This window comes from Pongo abelii, chromosome 17, assembly GCF_028885655.2.
Source record: "Pongo abelii isolate AG06213 chromosome 17, NHGRI_mPonAbe1-v2.0_pri, whole genome shotgun sequence".
NCBI lineage: Eukaryota > Metazoa > Chordata > Mammalia > Primates > Hominidae > Pongo > Pongo abelii.
The window spans coordinates 34905651-34924338 of NC_072002.2; the positions used below are offsets into that span (position 1 = coordinate 34905651).

General features: G+C 42.7%; 1 protein-coding gene across 1 annotated transcript in view; it reads left to right on the forward strand.

Moving 5' to 3' along the window:
• The window catches only part of COLEC12 (collectin subfamily member 12), a 181716-nt gene that overhangs the window by 144308 nt on the left and 18720 nt on the right, over positions 1 to 18688 (forward strand). The window contains exons 4-5 of the mRNA XM_024236061.3: positions 8671 to 8769; positions 9498 to 10544. Of these exons, the coding sequence (XP_024091829.1) occupies positions 8671 to 8769; positions 9498 to 10544 (1146 nt within the window). The remainder of the gene's footprint in view (positions 1 to 8670; positions 8770 to 9497; positions 10545 to 18688) is intronic.

Consider the following 18688-nt stretch of genomic DNA (forward strand, 5'->3'; position numbering starts at 1 on the left):
CCCTGTAGAAATTAAGCACAGAGGCAGCACTACCACCTCAACCCTACTTTATAGGATGTTGGGCCTAAACATATCTGGTTTAGGGTAAGGGCAGGATTTTTGCCTGAATCCTCCAGACTTTCAGACACAGTAAGTTCCCCACGCACCTTTCAGAGACCATAGGTAGAAGGTGTCGTGATTCAGAATCACAGAACTACATAAGCCCTTTTCTAGAAAACAGCCAGGGAAACCTTCTTTAAAAGACATGTGAGGCAAACATGGCCATTTGGTTTCAGAACAGAGGCAGACGTGGAGTCTGTGGATCATCAGGTCTTCCCTCTGCTCTGTGGCCCACAGACTGACCTAGGAAAAGAAAGACTCCAAGTGTATTCCCTCCAACTGGTCATTCCTCCCACCTTTCTCCCAGCATGTAGCAGTTTCCTGAGAAATCACAGTGTGTATTGGAATGAGATGGGTGTCAGGGCCAGACAGTCCAAGTTCAAGCCTTGATCCTAACATTTTTAATACAACTGTGAATGTTCAGTAAGTGCTTGCTACTGTGCCAGGGGTCATGCTAAGTCTTCTGCATGGCTCCATACCCAGGTGTGAATCATACCCTCTTAGAGTTTCTGATTTCTTATCTGTAAAATGGCAATAATAATGCTACTTGTCAAGGCGTTTGGGATGAGCAGAGATGATGTCATTGAAGTATCTCTCCTGTAGCTGGTCCCAGGAAATCATATCTGTATCTCTCTGTTCCTTGCTTCTTCCTAGCCACATTACACAGCTCTAGCCGTTAGAATGGCAAAACCTGTCAAAAATCCACAGTATAATCGAGACTTTTAGTCCCATCTCTAAGGCCACATACGTGGAAAATAATATGCATCATTGAGTGTGTTGACTGATTAGTTTGGACAATGGAAATCTGGAAAATTACCAGGTCATTCTATCCATTTGTGATGAGTTAGACCATGATCTAACCCAGAGCATCTTAAGTTTTTAGATGAAGCAGCAAACAGAGTAAGTGATTAAGGAAGGCTATTAAATCATGATTAGCGCTGGGCAGAGAGGTGGGATGGGAACCTGGTGAGAGAAAGGAGGGTTTTCCATGTCCCAGGTAATCCGGACTATCTCTCTTCCTTTTGTTTAGATTATTTAGGTCATTACTCACTTCTCCATGACTTTTCCTAGTGAGCCAAGATAAAGGAGAAGCTTGAAATCAGCCATTTAATAAGTACTTTTAAGCCTCAGTACTGTGTAATCACAGTTACTGCTAAAAGAGAGATGAGAGTGGTTTGGCAAATATATAACATTTTGTAATTTTTACCTGTGCTAGGAAATAAAGTCTAGGACATTTATGCATTCAGAATTACACAAAAAGAGTCAAAGAAGAGGCTTTTTTCCCTTTCTTTTTTTTTCTGTTTGTTGGTTAAGGTACAGATATTTCCTCCCTTTTTATCCATGGAAAGCCCTTCCTGGCTCTGGCGTGTTGTGCGTGTGCTGGTCCATTTGCCCACAGCACCTTTTCTCTGCTCTCCAGCTAAAGTGCCTCCTTCCCACCCTTCATGTCTCATGTAGACACATGGCAGCTCCTGAAAGCTGAATTAGGCCCCTTCCTGTTTGTTCCCATAGCACCCAATATTTACTCTTAGCCCCTGTCACACTGTGTCATTAGAGTCGGTGGACTTGTCTGTGTCACCACCCAAACTATGAGTTTCCATGAAGACAAGAGACTACCTTTTATTTATTATATCTCCCACCAGCACCTAGTCTCATGATATTTAACCATTGCCCAGGAAAGTTCACTGGATGAATTAATGGGAGGATGGATGGATGGATGGATGGATGGATAGATTGTGCATTAGGGCTGCCTTTCGTGAAGGCAAATGATAGATGCTCAGGGACCTCTAAGCCAATCTACATCTAGGGGATAGCTGCCCCTAAAAGCCCTACCTGGAAACCTAATGTTTTGGAGTTTGGCTTGGCCTGTTCTGTGGGGGCAGTCTCACCAAGATGAAGGAAGAAGAGATAATGGGGAGCAAGTACAAGGGGAGACAAGATGATGTCTTGCCCCTCTTTTCTTTCCTTCATTGCCCCCCTCCTTCAGGCCTCCACTGACAAAAAAAAGATAATACAACATGCACTTTTGCTTTCCAAACACACCATTAATGAACAAAAATGTCGATGTTTTCCAGATGTGCTTTCTCTTTACTCACACAGTGACTCCTCTTTCTTGCTGGTAAGATTCTAGTGACCCAACGTTGTAAGAGGCAGAAAGATAAGACCCAGTTCTCCCTTCACACATTCCCCCTTTGAAGTCTAGAGAAACTCTCTCCATTAAAAAAGAAAGAAAGAAAAGAATATTTAATGAAAGAAGCGCAATAAGGCATTCCTCTGAAGGAGAAATCGAAAGGAAAGGAGTAAAAACTTTTATTTATCAGAGTTGGCAAAGGCAACTTCATACTGTTTTGCTCAAAATTGTTCTTTTCTTCTTTCATGTCACTTACGTAGCCACAAGTTAGAATACAATGAGCTTCCTTCAAGAGAATTTGCTGAAGAAGCCAGAGAATCGCTTAGTCACCCAGACAGCCTCTGTGCAGTGGTCGTGACTGAGGCGTATCAGCCACTTTGCAGAAAACATGTTCTTGGACAGTTGAGCTTGGTACATCCTCTGCCCCAGGCTTTTTATCATTAGTCAACAGAGCTTCCGTAGCAGGAGTCATCTCTTAAGTTCAATGTGTCATGTTTCTTTCAGAATATTTCCTGAACAGGAAAATCCTACTCCATTATCCTTTCCAACAGGCAGCCTTCTAAAGGTAATTAGGATAAAGAAAAAAGCCAGAAATCTGGATCTTTCTCAATAAGGATCTCCTTTAATTCAACATTCCTAGTCATTGGTAGTCTACTTTGCTGCTAAGCTGGGTCAATGTAGCAATTTACAACTGGATTACTATTTAGGCTTTCAAAATACACATCAAGTCACACTGGAGAGTGCTTTAGGATCCAGGATAACACCCTACAATCAGATTTTCTGTATTTCTGTAAGGAAACCTAAAATGGTGTTCAAGGTAGAAATGCCTTTATTAAATTCCAGGGGAGTGTAACTAATGTTACTGGAAAGCCCCAGGTCCCAGAGAAAGGAAGTATTTATCCCACAGTGCCATGATCAGTCTGGTACAAAAACATGTGAGCACCAGCTTGGAGGAGCTCTGTGCTCTGTCCTCAGGGCCGAGACCATGGCCTGTGTCTCTTGAATCCTCAATGTCCAGTACTATGCCACCTACGTGGCAGATGCTTGGTAAACGTCTGGTGATGTTAACTTTAAAGAGAATATAAACAGAAATAATTCTTCCCCTTAAGGGATTCTTTATTGGAGGAAACCAGATTTAGGAAAAAGAAATACCAAAAGAGATTTGGTATTTATGGAGTTATAGAAAGAGCATGGATTTTGGAGTTAAACCTTCCAGCCTGGTATGCCACATAGTCACTGACAAGCTGTGTGATTTTTAGCAAGTTCCTGAACATCTATGAGCCTCAATCTTTTCATCTACAAAACAGCAGTTGGAAGGATTAACTGCAGTGATGGTGTAGTGCATCCGGCAAAGAGCAGGCACTCGATAAATAGAGGCTATTATTATTATCATTCAAATAAAGATCCAGTTGGTGTGCAGTGGAATCAACTTGTAGGTGTGGCTGAGTACAATGGGGTAGTGAGGTGTGGAGTGGACCTTCAAGGAGAAGTGGAGTCAAGACAAGGGAAGAAGAAGTTAGTGGCCCAGGCCAAGGGATGATACCGAAGTGCTTTTATAAAAAAGGTTTTATTGTCAGAGTATCCTAGAGAATTATGCTTTGGATACTTGAAGAGGGACAGATCTTCAGGTATAATACCTGAAACACCAATATTCTGTAGAAAAATTCTACCTTAAGAAACAGTTCCCAATACAGGGGAGCCTATGAGAAACCAGACTGCTGGTCACCCTTCTGTGTATCCTGCTCATTTTTCTCATATGAGAATGGTCTACAAACTGAGGTCTATGTCTATAGACTGGGAATTTCCAGGGTAATATAGGATGGCTCTGCGACTGTATTCCTGATTGAGAATTGGTGCTAATAAATTCAGAATAAAAGCCATAAAAGTGCTGTGTGCTGTTACAGCAAGGCTAAGTTCTGGATCTCCACCAGTCTGGTATTTTTATGCAGTAGCAGGTTCCAGCATTGCAATCCTAACATTTCCAGCTTTATACCAGATCCTATTTTTAAACAAAGACACACACCCCCCAATGCATGTAAGCTGTTCATTAGCACTTGTGGGCAGGGAAAATAGTTTCCTTGCTGCACAGAAGAAAACGTCGACAGATTTTTTTTGTTCTTTTTTTTAATGAATGTATTTATCCCTTTTGTATTTATTCTACACAAACCTGAATTATCTGTCCATGACAGTTCTCTCTTTTTCAAAACTAAAATGGAAGAAAAAGTAGAAAGGGTAGAAAATGACTGACCGTCAGCATATTTGAAGGTTTCTTTGGCTTCCAGGAAAGAAGGGCAGGACTTGAGATCCTGCATGTGGTTTGAGGACAGACCGAGGCATATGTTTTGATTTGAGGATCAAAACTGAACCTAAACCTGTAAACGTTCTGTATTTTAGTTCTTAAAAATTAGCTTTGCTAAAAACACATATGAAACATTTTATTCTTGAGAGTTTCCAGGGATTTAGGAGTATGTGTACCTATGAAGCAACCCTAAGGTACAGATTATTAGGACTGCACATCTGTGTCTACGTAGTAATTTTAAAAATAATAATTACTCAGCGAAATGTCATACTCACTGCCAATGCTCAGGCTTCCCTGGGTTGGTTGGGAAACACGTGTTTGCTTGCCCTGTAGCTCTGCAGGCAGATTGCTACTTATTTAAATAAATCCCTCGTGCCTGTAATCCTAGCACTTTGGGAGGCCAAGGTGGGCAGATCATCTGAGGTCAGGAGTTCGAGACCAGCCTGGCCAACATAGAGAAATCCCATCTCTACTAAAAATACAAAAATTGACGAGTTAATGGGTGCAGCACACGAACATGGCACATGTATACATATGTAACAAACCTGCACGTTGTGCACATGTACCCTAAAACTTAAAGTATATTTAAAAAAAATACAAAAATTAGCCGGGCATGGTAGCAGGCACCTGTAATCCCAGCTACTCGGGAGGCTGAGGCAGGAGAATCACTTGAACCTGGGAGGCAGAGGTTGCAGTGAGCTAAGATCATTCCATTGTACTCCAACCTGGGCAACAAGAGTGAAATTCCGTCTAATAAAAAATGAAATAAATAAATGACATAATAAATATGTATTCATTGACTACCTACTAAGTGCCACACACTGAGCTAAGAGGAAGAGATGGAATTGAATGTAAATTTTCCTGCCCTAAAGGATATATTAGTAGATAAGTCATGACAGCACAGTGCAGTGAGTCCCATAATAGAGAAAGGACTACTTGCCAGGGGAATTCTGCAAGGTGCACCTCGGCAAAGGGTTCCCACAGGAAATGACAAGCAGAGTCTTGAAGAGCAAATAGGACTTAGCTCAGTAAAAAAAAAAAAAAACAGGGAAGAACATTCTAGGTAGAGAGAACACATGGAAAGGCTCGTGTGAGAGAGTGTTTGTTGCAGTGCACACATTTCATTATGACCAGACGGTAGAACCTTGAGGGAAAACATAGTGAGCTTCTCCAGGGACAATTCTAGGATCCAAGGAGCTAGTTCACTTTGAGTCACACAAACACATGGGAACTTACTACTTCCTGAGAGGAGCCAGGAGAATCTCACACAGTCATGCGTGGGTAGAACATGTGATGAATATAATAAATTGGATCCATTGGCTCATAATTGATATATAAAGCATGTTCCACTTTTTGAAGTCTTTTTTTTTTTTTTTGAGACAGAGTCTGGCTCTGTTGCCCAGGCTGGAGTGCAATGGCGCGATCTCGGCTCACTGCAACCTCCGCCTCCCAGGTTCAAGCAATTCTCCTGCCTCAGCCTCCTAAGTAACTGAGGTTACAGGTGTGTACCACCACGACGGGCTAATTTTTGTATTTTTAGTAGAGATGGGGTTTCACCGTGTTGGCCAGGCTGGTCTTGAACTCCTGACCTCAAATGATCCACCCACCCTGGCCTCCCAAAGTGCTGGAATTACGGGCGTGAGCCACCGCGTCCGGCCTGAAGTCTTTTTTTTTAAGCTATTGATACTAAGAAGGACAGTCAGACTTGATCCCAAGCTGCTAGAAGCTGTATCTCACATAAATCACTTTTGGAGAAACATCCTCTTATTTAACATTTTAGAAACGTGTACTTGAATTCATAACTGTAGAGAGTTACTGCCTTCTGAAAATGAATAAGAACTGAAGCTTTTATTTAGTGTGGCTATATTAGTCTGTTTTCATGCTGCTGATAAAAACATACCCGAGACTGGGAAGAACAAGAGATTTAATTGGAATTACAGTTCCACATGGCTGGGGAGGCCTCAGAATCATGGTGGGAGGCAAAAGGCAATTCTTACATGGCAGCGGCAAGAGAAAGTGAGAAAGATGAAAAAGTGGAAACCCATCAGATCTCGTCAGACTTATTCACTACCATGAGAACAGTATGGGGGAAACCGCCCCCATGATTCAAATTATCTCCCACTGGGTCCTTCCCACAACACATGTGAATTCTGGGAGATATAATTCAACATGAGATTTGGGCGAGGACACAGCCAAACTGTATCATTCCACCCTTGGCCCCTGCCAAATCTCATGTCCTCATATTTCAAAACAAATCATGCCTTTCCAACAGTCCCACAAAGTTTTAACTCATTTCAGCATTAACGCTAAACTCCGCAGTCCAAAGTCCCATCTGAGACAAGGCAAGTCCCTTCTGCCTATGAGCCTGTAAAATCAAAAGCAAGCTAGTTACTTCCTAGATACAATGAGGGTACAGGTATTGGGTAAATACACCCTTTCCAAATGGGAGAAATTGGCCAAAACAGGGGTTACAGGCCCCATGCAAGTTCAAAATCAGCAGAGCAGTCAAATTTTAAAGCTCCAAAATTATCTCCTTTGACTCCAGGTCTCACATCCCGGTCATGCTGACGCAAGAGGCAGGTTCCCATGATCTTGGGCAGCTCCACCCCTGTGGCTTTGCAGGGTACAGCCTCTCTCCCTGCTGCTTTCATGGCTGGTGTTGAGCATCTGTGGCTTTTCCAGGTGAACAGTGCAAACTGTCAGTGGATCTACCATTCTGGGGTCTGGAGGACGGTGGCCCTCTTCTCACAGCTCCACTAGGCAGTGCCCCAGTAGGGACTCTGTGTGGGGGCTCCGACCCCACATTTCCCTTCTGCACTGCCCTAGCAGAGGTTCTTCATGCACATCCCGCCCATGATGTGAGCAAACCTCTCCCTGGGTATCCAAGAGTTTCCATACATCCTCTGAAATCCAGGCGGAGGTTCCCAAACCTCAATTATTGACTTCTGTGCACTCACAGGCTCAACACCACATGAAAGCTGTCAAGGCTTGAGACTTGCACCCTCTGAAGCCACGGCCCCAGCTCCACATTGGCCCCTTTCAGCCATGGCTGGAGTGTCTGGGAAGCGGGGCACCAAGTTCCTAGGCTGCACACAGCATGGGGACCCTGGGCCTGGCCCACGAAACCATTTTCTCCTGGGCCTCCAGGCCAGTGATGGAAAGGGCTGCCAGGAAGGCTCTGACATGCCCTGAAGACATTTTTCCCATTGTCTTGGGGATTAATATTTGAGACGGCAAGAGAAAATTAGAAAGATGCAAAAGTGGAAACCCCTGATAAAACCATCAGATCTTGTGAGACTTATTCACTACCACCAGAATAGTATAGGGGAAACCACCCCCATAATTCAAATTATCTCCCACCAAGTCCCTCCCACAACACATGGGAATTAGGGGAGTATAATTCAAGATGAGATTTGGGTGGGGACACAGCCAAACCCTATCAGTGGCATTACTTTCTCTATCATATACAATCAAGTAAATACTACCAAAAAATACTTCTTGGCAAATCATTGTTTGGAAACACCACTCGGGCATCTACTTGAGGATTGACAAACTACAGAATCAGTTGTCACTAACAAAAAGCAGATTATCAGGGCTTTGTGGTGGAACTCATAACAAAAAGTGGCAGACACTCTTGACTTTGCAACCTTTCTATGCCAATTTTGTGTATAGACTTGAGCTGGCTTTTCCTTGCCAATGGAATCCTCTTCTAGGTAAATGAGTCCCACCTGCCAAGAATGTTAGGGAAGCTGATGAGTGACAACATTTTGTAAATTATCACAGTGTGCTGTGCCTTCATCTATGGAAATTCATATAAGAAATAGCAGATTAGGGACTTCTAAAATGCATGAAAATTTTTAAATTAGTTCCAAATGATTTCTGAAACATCCAAGGCATTACAGAATCATAAGAATACTGAAGAACATACAATTCTCAACTAAGTAAATTGTACCCCTGGGTTTTGTGACAAGTAAGTTATTTTTCCAGAAAGATGGCTTTTCTTTCCTATATTTGATTTCAGTTACACTTTTTTTGTTCAGTCTGTTTCCTTTGTTCCATAATGAAATGATCTCTTGTTTTGAAACTGAAAAATAAAATATGAGCAGGTATGTATACTAATGCATCATTTTCCAAATCTTAGTTGTAGAGAAGATGGACAATGTCACAGGTGGCATGGAGACATCTCGCCAAACCTATGATGACAAGCTCACAGCAGTGGAAAGTGACCTGAAAAAATTAGGTAATCTGTGACAAGACTAAACCATTAAGTGAAATCCCCTGACTCTACATAAATGACCACAGCTTCTTAGAATGATGTTGCTATAAACTCCCCGTTCACCCGGAAGGACATTCAATTTTTGTGTTGCATGTTGAGTCTTCCCTCATGATTTAATTCAAATGCTTAAATTTTAAAGTTAAGGGTCAATTTTGGAATTATGTCCTGCCAAAAAAACTATTATGCGCCAAATAATATCTGAAGATCAATCCTGACTGAAAAAAACCACAAATACCCTTTATTAAAAACTGTCATATAAATAGGAATTTACTGAGCATTTTTGAAATACTTTAAACTACATAGAATTGTAGAAATTAAGTTATAAAGTAAAAGATCCTAGCATATTCTATTCCTTGATTTTTGCTTTCATTAAAAAAAAAATTGGGAAATCTAAAAGGTTTTCTTCTTCTTGACATCCTGCCCACTGCCCTAAAATCTAGTAAATTCCCCCTCCCTCTTTGAGAAAAGTGTTCAGCCAAGTTTGTCATTCCTAGTTCTGAGCATCTTTTCTGATTCCCCAGGACCCAGTTTTAACAGATACGTACATTTTACTAATGCAGAGCTGTTCACTTACACTGCCAATTTTGCATCTAAAATACAGTGCATACCAGTTAAGTGTGTTCAGGATCTTTGGCCTTGCCTGAACACTTCTCCATACCACCAATGTAAGTCACAGATATTTCTTATTCCAGGTGACCAAACTGGGAAGAAAGCTATCAGCACCAACTCAGAACTCTCCACCTTCAGATCAGACATTCTAGATCTCCGTCAGCAACTTCGTGAGATTACAGAAAAAACCAGCAAGAACAAGGATACGCTGGAGAAGTTACAGGCGAGCGGGGATGCACTGGTGGACAGGCAGAGTCAATTGAAAGAAACTTTGGAGAATAACTCTTTCCTCATCACCACTGTAAACAAAACCCTCCAGGCGTATAATGGCTATGTCACGAATCTGCAGCAAGATACCAGCGTGCTCCAGGGCAATCTGCAGAACCAAATGTATTCTCATAACGTGGTCATCATGAACCTCAACAACCTGAACCTGACCCAGGTACAGCAGAGGAACCTCATCACGAATCTGCAGCGGTCTGTGGATGACACAAGCCAGGCTATCCAGCGAATCAAGAACGACTTTCAAAATCTGCAGCAGGTTTTTCTTCAAGCCAAGAAGGACACGGATTGGCTGAAGGAGAAAGTGCAGAGCTTGCAGACGCTGGCTGCCAACAACTCTGCGTTGGCCAAAGCCAACAACGACACCCTGGAGGATATGAACAGCCAGCTCAACTCATTCACAGGTCAGATGGAGAACATCTCCACTATCTCTCAAGCCAACGAACAGAACCTGAAAGACCTGCAGGACTTACACAAAGATGCAGAGAATAGAACAGCTATCAAGTTCAACCAACTGGAGGAACGCTTCCAGCTCTTTGAGACGGATATTGTGAACATCATTAGCAATATCAGTTACACAGCCCACCACCTGCGGACGCTGACCAGCAATCTAAATGAAGTCAGGACCACTTGCACAGATACCCTTACCAAACACACAGATGATCTGACCTCCTTGAATAATACCCTTGCCAACATCCGTTTGGATTCTGTTTCTCTCAGGATGCAACAAGATTTGATGAGGTCGAGGTTAGACACTGAAGTAGCCAACTTATCAGTGATTATGGAAGAAATGAAGCTAGTAGACTCCAAGCATGGTCAGCTCATCAAGAATTTTACAATACTACAAGGTAAGTCAAAATTCTGAATTTGTATTTGTATTAGTTGTTTATTGCTGCATAACAAGTTACTCTAAAACTTGGCAATTTAAAACAATAAATATTCATCGTCTCATAGTTTCTGTGGACCAGCAATTCAAGAGCAGCTTAGCTAGATGGTCCTGACTCACTGTTTTTCATGAGGTTGTGTCAAGATCTCAACCAGTGCTGCAGTCATCTGAAGGCTTGACTGTGGCTGGAGGGTCTGCTCCTAAAGTGGCCTGTTCACATAGCTCTTGGCAGGAGGCCTCAATTCCTTGCTGTGTGAAATAGCTTGTGTGTCCTCACAATATGGCAGCTGGCTGCTGCCAGAACAAGGAATTCAAGAGAGAGAACAAGAAGGAAGATACTATGACATACTAGCCTCAGAAGCCACACACCATCACATCCACTGTATTCTGTTTCTTAGAAATAAGTCACTAAGTCCAGCCCACACTCAATGCAAGTAGAATTAAGTTCCACATCTTGAAAAGAAGTGTTACTAAGAATCTGTGGACAGTACTTAAAGGGGCTCCAGTAATTATTTGTTGAGTGAAAGGTTGGTTAATTTGAATTTTCTTGGTCCTTGAGCTATTTCAATGCAATATAAATCGGGCTCCTCTGAAACCAAGATCAAGTCTTCTGGGTCACAAAGCTACCATTAAGGGAGTTACATGTCATGAGTAGATGAATGGTTGGCCATCAGAGTAACTGTAAGGTCACAGAGGAAGGAAACGATGTGTCTTGCTTATAAAATCTGAGTTTTGGTAGGTGTGGTGGCTCATGCCTGTAATCTTAACACTTTGGGAGGCTGAGGTGGGAGGATCGCTTGAGACCAGGGGTTTGAGACCAGCCTGGGCAACATAGCAATATCCCATCTCCTAAATAAACAAATAAATAAATGAATACATGCATATAATCTGAATTTTACTGTTATCCAGATCATCCATATAAATTAAAAGTCCTTGACTCAGATTAAGTCTACAGTTGAAGAACTGTAGCACCATATATTAACAGTATTTTCCAGTCACAAATTATTTTCACAAGTTTTAAGTGGAAAGTACTATGTGGAAGATGCTGTGCTCAGCAGTCTGGGGTATACAAAGGAAACCAAATGGTCCTCACCCTCAGGTAGTTTAACATAAAGAGAATTTCAGGGCATCAGAAGATGGGCTGTAAGCAAACATTCAAGGGGAAGGGATTACACAAGGGTATGAGTCACTAGAGGCCACCTTAGGGTATGTCCCCCACACTGGTCTAATGATCAAGGGTAAAGAGTGGTAGTTAATAAGCCCCTGTGAGGCTGAAGGCAGATCCGGATAGCAGATGGCAGGACTCTGTTCAATAGCTTTGTCAGTGACTAGCATGGATGACCTGCTAAAGCAATGCTTGTGTGACTTGAAACAGTATATGCCAGCCAGTGGCTGATAGAATCATAATCCACAATGATCTAGAGAGGCCAGATCAAGAAGTATCAAGATGTCAATCAAATGAAGTAGATAGGAATACATGTAAAATCCCGCTCATAAATGGATGAGACAAAACAGATAAATGTTGATGGGAAGGCATGGCTGGAAGGAAGTGTGCATGAAGCATGGGGATTTTAGTTGACTGGAAGCAGTTAAATGTGTCTTCCAGGGAAGGTAATGTGTTCTTTGACTGTGTTAATAAAAAGGGAAGTAACATCTGACTCTGTTCAGTATGCCAAGACCACCTCTGGAAGATAATGTTTACTTTGAGGAGCCCCTTTCAAAAGAGACATTTCCAGACCAGCATGCTCAGAAAAGCAACATCAGAATGATAGGGGCTAGAAACCATGTACTGTGAGGAAGGGTTGAGGACCTGGGAGCTTTCATCCCTAGGAGAGCCTGCTCAGTGGAGAACAAGACAGCCATCTGCACTTATTTGAAGTTGCTCTGCCTGAGGAATGCCACTGGGTGAAACAAGACTGGTGGGTGTTAACTAAGGGAAGATCAATTTTGGTTTTACAGAATGTTACTCATAAAATGGGTATTAGCTGAAAATATAATGGCTCCGCTACTCAATCAGGATGTTCCAGCTCTGGAGGGGCTGGACAATTGCAGGTCAGGGATATTGTAGGTGTGAGTCTCACTCTGAAAAAGCGGTAGCCCTTCAAATGATTAAAAAAAAATTCTTAGACAATCTTATCATGGTATTCTGGATATTTTCTAGTTATTAATTTTATAGTTTTATTATTTAATTTAATTGTTAGCTTGTCTTCAATTATTTAGTTTATAGACAGCATGGCTTATCAGCCAAGTAAGGACATGAAAAGCTAATATTTGAAGATGAGACCCTGAGTGTTTAAGTTAATGTTTCTATTGTTAGGATTTTTTTATCAGCTAGTATTGAAAGTGAATGTACTGAGCACTTTTCATAAACATCCTAATGAATCCTGACAACAGCTCTATGAAGCAGCTACTTGCAATATCATCGCCAGTTTATAGACCAGGAAATTAAGGCTTAGGAGGTTTGAGTAACTTGCTCAGGTTTACACAAGTAAAAAGTAGCTCAGTGGAGTCCGAGCCCAGGCTGTCTGGTGCCAAACCTCATGCCATTAACTCCAAGGATAGTCACCGAAAGTGTGTGCCCCTCCCCACTGTACCCATTCACCCCAGAGGGAGCCTAGAAGGTCAGGGAGTTGGGATTTTGTTCTAAGCGTGAGGGAGAGGTTTTCAGCAAGGTGTTGAGATGATCTGCTTTATATTTTTACAAGGTCACTCTGGGGGCTGCGAGGAGAATTGAGAGCAGGGAGGGGTCAGTGAGAGCATGAACCAGCTGTTGATGACTTGGCCTAGAATGCTGGCAGTGGAGAAGGGAGAAGTGGGTACCCTCATTCAGGAGGAGAGTTGGAGATAGAATCAAGGGCATCCCTTTCTTTGCCCTGACAACAGGGACCCCAGCTTTAGGAGGTCCCGGCCGGCCTCCCCCAGCTGAGCCTCTGCTGAGGTGAGGAGTCCACGGCCTCAAGGTGCTGTGAGTATTCAGAGCCCACGCCAACCCCTGCTTGTCCATGTTTGTGCCCAGGACCCTGGAATTCCCTACCCAATGTGCCAAGAAGCAAAGGGGCAGCCAAGAGGCACCTGTGTTTTATAGGGATTAGGGGTGATGTGGACAGAAATTGAACACATGGTAGGGGGTTGGTGTGAGTGTCTGGACGAGACTGGCGGGCAGGACCTGCTGATGGATTGGCTGTGGGAAATGAGTAAAAGAGAAGAACAGGATGTTTCAGAAGTCTTTAGCATGAGCAATGAGATAGATGGCGATACAGACTGGGGAGTTGCAGAAAAAGAGGCCCATGTAGACACGTTAACAGGAAGATGTCTCTTATAATAGAGTGAGGTTTCTGACTCGTGGAAAAGCATATGTGACAAAGAAAATCTCAGTTCTAAAACCAGGCTCCAAGGTGTTTCAGAGACACTGTCACATTTATCCCTGGTCTTGTTGCTCACCGCATTTTCTGTGAGTTGATCTAAGAAGCTTCCCAAGCCAACCAAGCTGCTCCCTTTCTATTCATTCTCTTCCACTGCCTCCAGACCAGCAATACCCAGCAGGTATTCCGAGGGAACGAGAGACTGAGGGGAAGAAGCAATTCCATTTCTGAATGCAAGTGTTTTATTCCACACCTTTTCTCTCTAGCACCTTTCCCTTTCTGTACATGCAGATCTCATCCCGGAGGATGAGGGGCAGATGGATAAAGCAGGATGGATTAACATTGAGTTATGTGGGGCTGGCATCTGCAAGATTCAAAATAATCTGATCCTTTCCAGAAAATTCCTGTTGACTCGCACTTAATGAACCCCGGCGCTCACTGTCCAGTTCAGCCACGTAGACATTTGCCGCACTAAGAATTGGGAGCTAGATGTTCACATCTATCTCTACATCTATCAACCAAGAAGCCTTGTTAAGAAAACCTTATTTTTTGGGAGTTTGCAACCAGCCTGACCAACATGGAGAAACCCCGTCTCTACTGAAAATATAAAATTAACCAGGCGTGGTGGTGCGTGCCGGTAATCCCAGCTACTCGGGAGGCTGAGGCAGGGGAATCGCTTGTACCCGGGAGTTGGAGGTTGTGGTGAGCTGAGATTCCACCATTGCATTCTAGCCTGGGCAACAAGACTGAAACTCTGTCTCAAAAAAAAAGAAAAAAGAAAACCTTATTTTTTGGTACAAATAATATAAAGATTTTTGTTCTAATTATGTATACAGAGGACTTCTCACACATGCTTCTAGGTACAAAGATCACTCCACCTCCTGGGCTGTTCCTCTGCAAGCTAAGGAAAGCGTCAGTTGCATCCTTCCTGTACAATTAGACATTTTCCCTCTCTGCTCTTCCAAGAGGCATCAGATTTAATGAGTGAGAACAAGAGCTCTGGAATCAGACAGGGACTAATTCATGTACGAAGTTCCTCATCCTCTCAGTTTCTCTGTTTCCTCATCTGTGTGTACCTTTTAGAGTTATGAGGACTCGAAGGTGTAATATAAAGAAAGTACTTAGTGCAGTGTCTAGAGTGGGGTCAGCCTAACACCCAAATGTAAATAAGGTCACTTCCTTCAAAGCTTTCCCTTCTGCTGCAGCTGTAGCCAGTACATTACAGTGGAAAACAAAACAGCTTCATATGCACAAAGAATAAAATCACACAGGTGGGGTTAAGGATGATTTGAGTCTAAAAGTACTTACTGCTGGATTTCTAGTGCCCAGCCCTAGAGATGAATCAGACCCCAGGATGCTGACATCTAGCTAGCTTTCACTCATTTTCTCAGTCCACATTTCTGGGGTGTCTGTGCTATGCCAATCACGCTGCTAAGCACTTGGATAAATTATCAGCTTTCATTGTCACAACTCTTTAAGGGAGGAGTTATTGACATTCCCCATTTGCAGGGGAGGGAACTGAGACGCAGAGAGCCTCAGTAACTTATCCAAGGCCAAACAACTAGTAAATGGCAAACAGCACCAAACTCAGGTCTGTCTAGTTGCAAACTCATGCTTCCACCATGAATAGATAACATGTTTGGGGAGGTGGAAATGACAGAGAGTTTATTGACAGCAGAGCAGTTGGTTAAAGTTTCAATAGGGATTGACATTTGACCTGAACCTTGAAAGGTGCACATGAAGGCCGATGGGACAGGGGACAGTGCAATGTGGGTCAGGCAGGGGCCTCAGTTCCTCCCGTTGCCAACCACTCCCTCATGCTGCCCTTCCCCAAACAAGACGGCATGGCTGGAGATCCCGGAGAGCATCCATTAACAGGCTCAGAAGCAGACCATGGACAATTGGCAAGAAACAGTGGTTAAATATAACCTCTGTGGACAAGGCGCTTCTGAGGCTTTCCAAAAGCCCAACTGTATTTCTTTTTAATCTGTACATTCCTTTTTACCTCAGTGAAGCACAATGACTTTTTCCTATGGCAGGCATTGAATAAATATTTGATTAATTTAAGTGCATTCAAAGTAGATTTTTAAATGAGAAGAAAAATGTCTCAGATTGTATCACTGTTTTTCCTCTACCTTGTCTATCTTCCAATCTTACCACCAGTGGGTCTTAACATTGAGTCTCTAAGATTTTGGATGGCAATAAGAATTAAAGTGGTTTCTCTTCCTTTTGTTAAGCACCAGGAGTTTTGTTGGAAAACACATTTGAAACTTCTCTTGGGTAGGAAACTGGGCTGGGCACTTCTCAGGCTTACAGTTTGGTTTGCCAAAGCACAAACAGCACAGTGATTTAAAGTCTTCCATCCTCTTTGAACTGCTTATTTAGAAAATTTAGGTTTTCAAGGCTCCTAAAACCGTGGGGCCTGGGGACCGTGGGGTAGAGGTGTCACTGACAGCACAAACCCCAGGCTGCTTGGAGCTCCGGTATTGTTGATATTCAGGCATCTCTGGAGCTTGTGACAGCTTTACCAGCCGCATGGGTATCCTGGCATTTCAGAAACCTGAGCCAGTGAGCCACCCGTACTTGGCCTTGACATTGAGTTAAAATTTCAGTCAGTTTGAAAGCAAACCTCAAATGTCCTTCCACGTAGGACATCACATGTGTTTCCACATGCGGCGTTGCTGTTTTCTCAACTCCGAATTCAAGTTGTTGCTGCACAAGCTCATAAATACTCTGTTTTTTTCTTTTTTTTCTTTCAGGCACTAAGGGTAGCTTCTATTTTATTTCATTATTTCATTTTATTTTCACCTTGACAGCTGCCAAATAAAAGAGTCAAGTGAGACCTGAAAGCCTGAGATCATCCAGATGCTAATCAGCAGTGCCAGCATCACGGGTCCTAGAGGAAAACGAATGCTGGCATTAATAATCTACTTTTTTATCAGGAGCCAGTATTGACTTTTTAAATGGCTTTAGCTCTTTTTCTCAATGATTTTTTTAAAGGAAAAAATATCCAGGAAATTTCTAGCCTGTCTTAATGAGCCAAAGTAGATTATGTGAATCTCCTGATCTATAAGACACATAGAATATGTTTTGACCTAACCCAGCATCTGAGGACAGAGAGTGCCAGCTCCTTCGTGGTTTTTGGAAGGCTGGGGCAGCTGTAATGGAAGACACCAATCACAGTGGGCTTGCCAGTTTAGCCACAGCCAGGAATATTAAGCCTCATCTGATTAAGAGAAAGACAGGTAATCTATTTAAGATGGATGTAGTACTTCGGATGGGGAAATTTGGTTTTTATACTAATCCAGCTGGGAAATCAATCACAAGTAGAACTGGAGATCTTTATCAACGGCAAAAACGTGCATTTCCCCCATATTTACTCCCTTCCTTCACAAGATCTGGAGATTAGCACCTGCTGGAATCTCGTGCTGTCTGTGGGATCCACGTTTGATGTCGTTCTTCACATAAGCCACAACTTATACATTGACTGGGTGGGGAGATTCAATAGCCACTTCCAGTCCAGAGGAAAATAACTGAACACCATAAACTACCCTACCCCAGAAGGAAACAGGATGAATGAAAAGCTGTCACCCCAGGTGAGGGAGGCCTTGGATTCATGTCAGGAGAGGAAGGGAGAGTTGTATCTTTGGAACTCTGTCAGAAGCTAGAAGAAGGTGTTCTGGAAGAAATACAGCTCCCGCCACCAGCAGTCTGTCCGAGCAGACACAAGCCTGTGATCAGTCCCTCTTTCACGGTCAAAGGTAAACTCATTTCCCATAACTTGCAAGGATAGCACCAACCCCAGATGTGAGTGATGGAGAAACACAAATTATCAGAAAAAAAAAAATTAAGAGAATAAAGCTAAAGATTATTTCTTAAAACACTTGAATTTCCCAATATGCCATCTTCATTATTTGGATTTCCTAAAGTTCAACACAGAACATAAGTAAAACAGAAATAGTTGAGAAAACAGTTTCTTTTAATTTTGCAGTTACTCCACATGTACTAGAATTTTTTGTTTTGTTTTGGCCTAAATTGTCAGTATTTTTTCCCTAGAACTATCCATAATGCTACGTCCATTGTGGCGGAACGTACGTGACACCTTCACCACTATTCATCTCTGGGATGCTATTTCCCAGCTACACAGAGGCACTAAGTTACTTTTTTAAAGGAGACAGATCTGGCAGCAAAAAGTCTGCCTTCCCTGTCTTTACTAAATGGCATAGGCTATTTAGGTGAGCCTGACCAGATTAGGCAGAAAAAAAGTCCAACTGTGGATGTGGAGACCCACTGGATTAATTCATGAGGGTCAGTAGCAAGGAAAGATGGATCTCCTTATGATTATTTCATAGTGGCAGTCACAGCCCGCCTGATACAGAGATTATAAGATGTGGGGCACCAGGCAGGTCACCCTTCCCCAAAAACCTGTCCCTACTGATCTCACCTGGGGCACAAAATGTGAGCATTAGAGTGCTGGACTTTTTAACCATGATGCGCATGTATTTGATAAACACTTGCTTAATAGTGACTATGGGCCAGACCCTACAAGGGGCTAGACATGGAGAAGGGTCTTGAGTTGAACAAACAAGGACTAAAAGATTAGAGAAGAAGAGAAAACTTCCATCTGAGGTGGCCTGGGAGGATGCCAGGAATTTTACAGAAGGACATGGGCAGAGGAAATTGTCAGAGAAGAGATGTATGGAAAATGCAGAGGAGGATGGAATAAACACAGGCGAGACTAGGT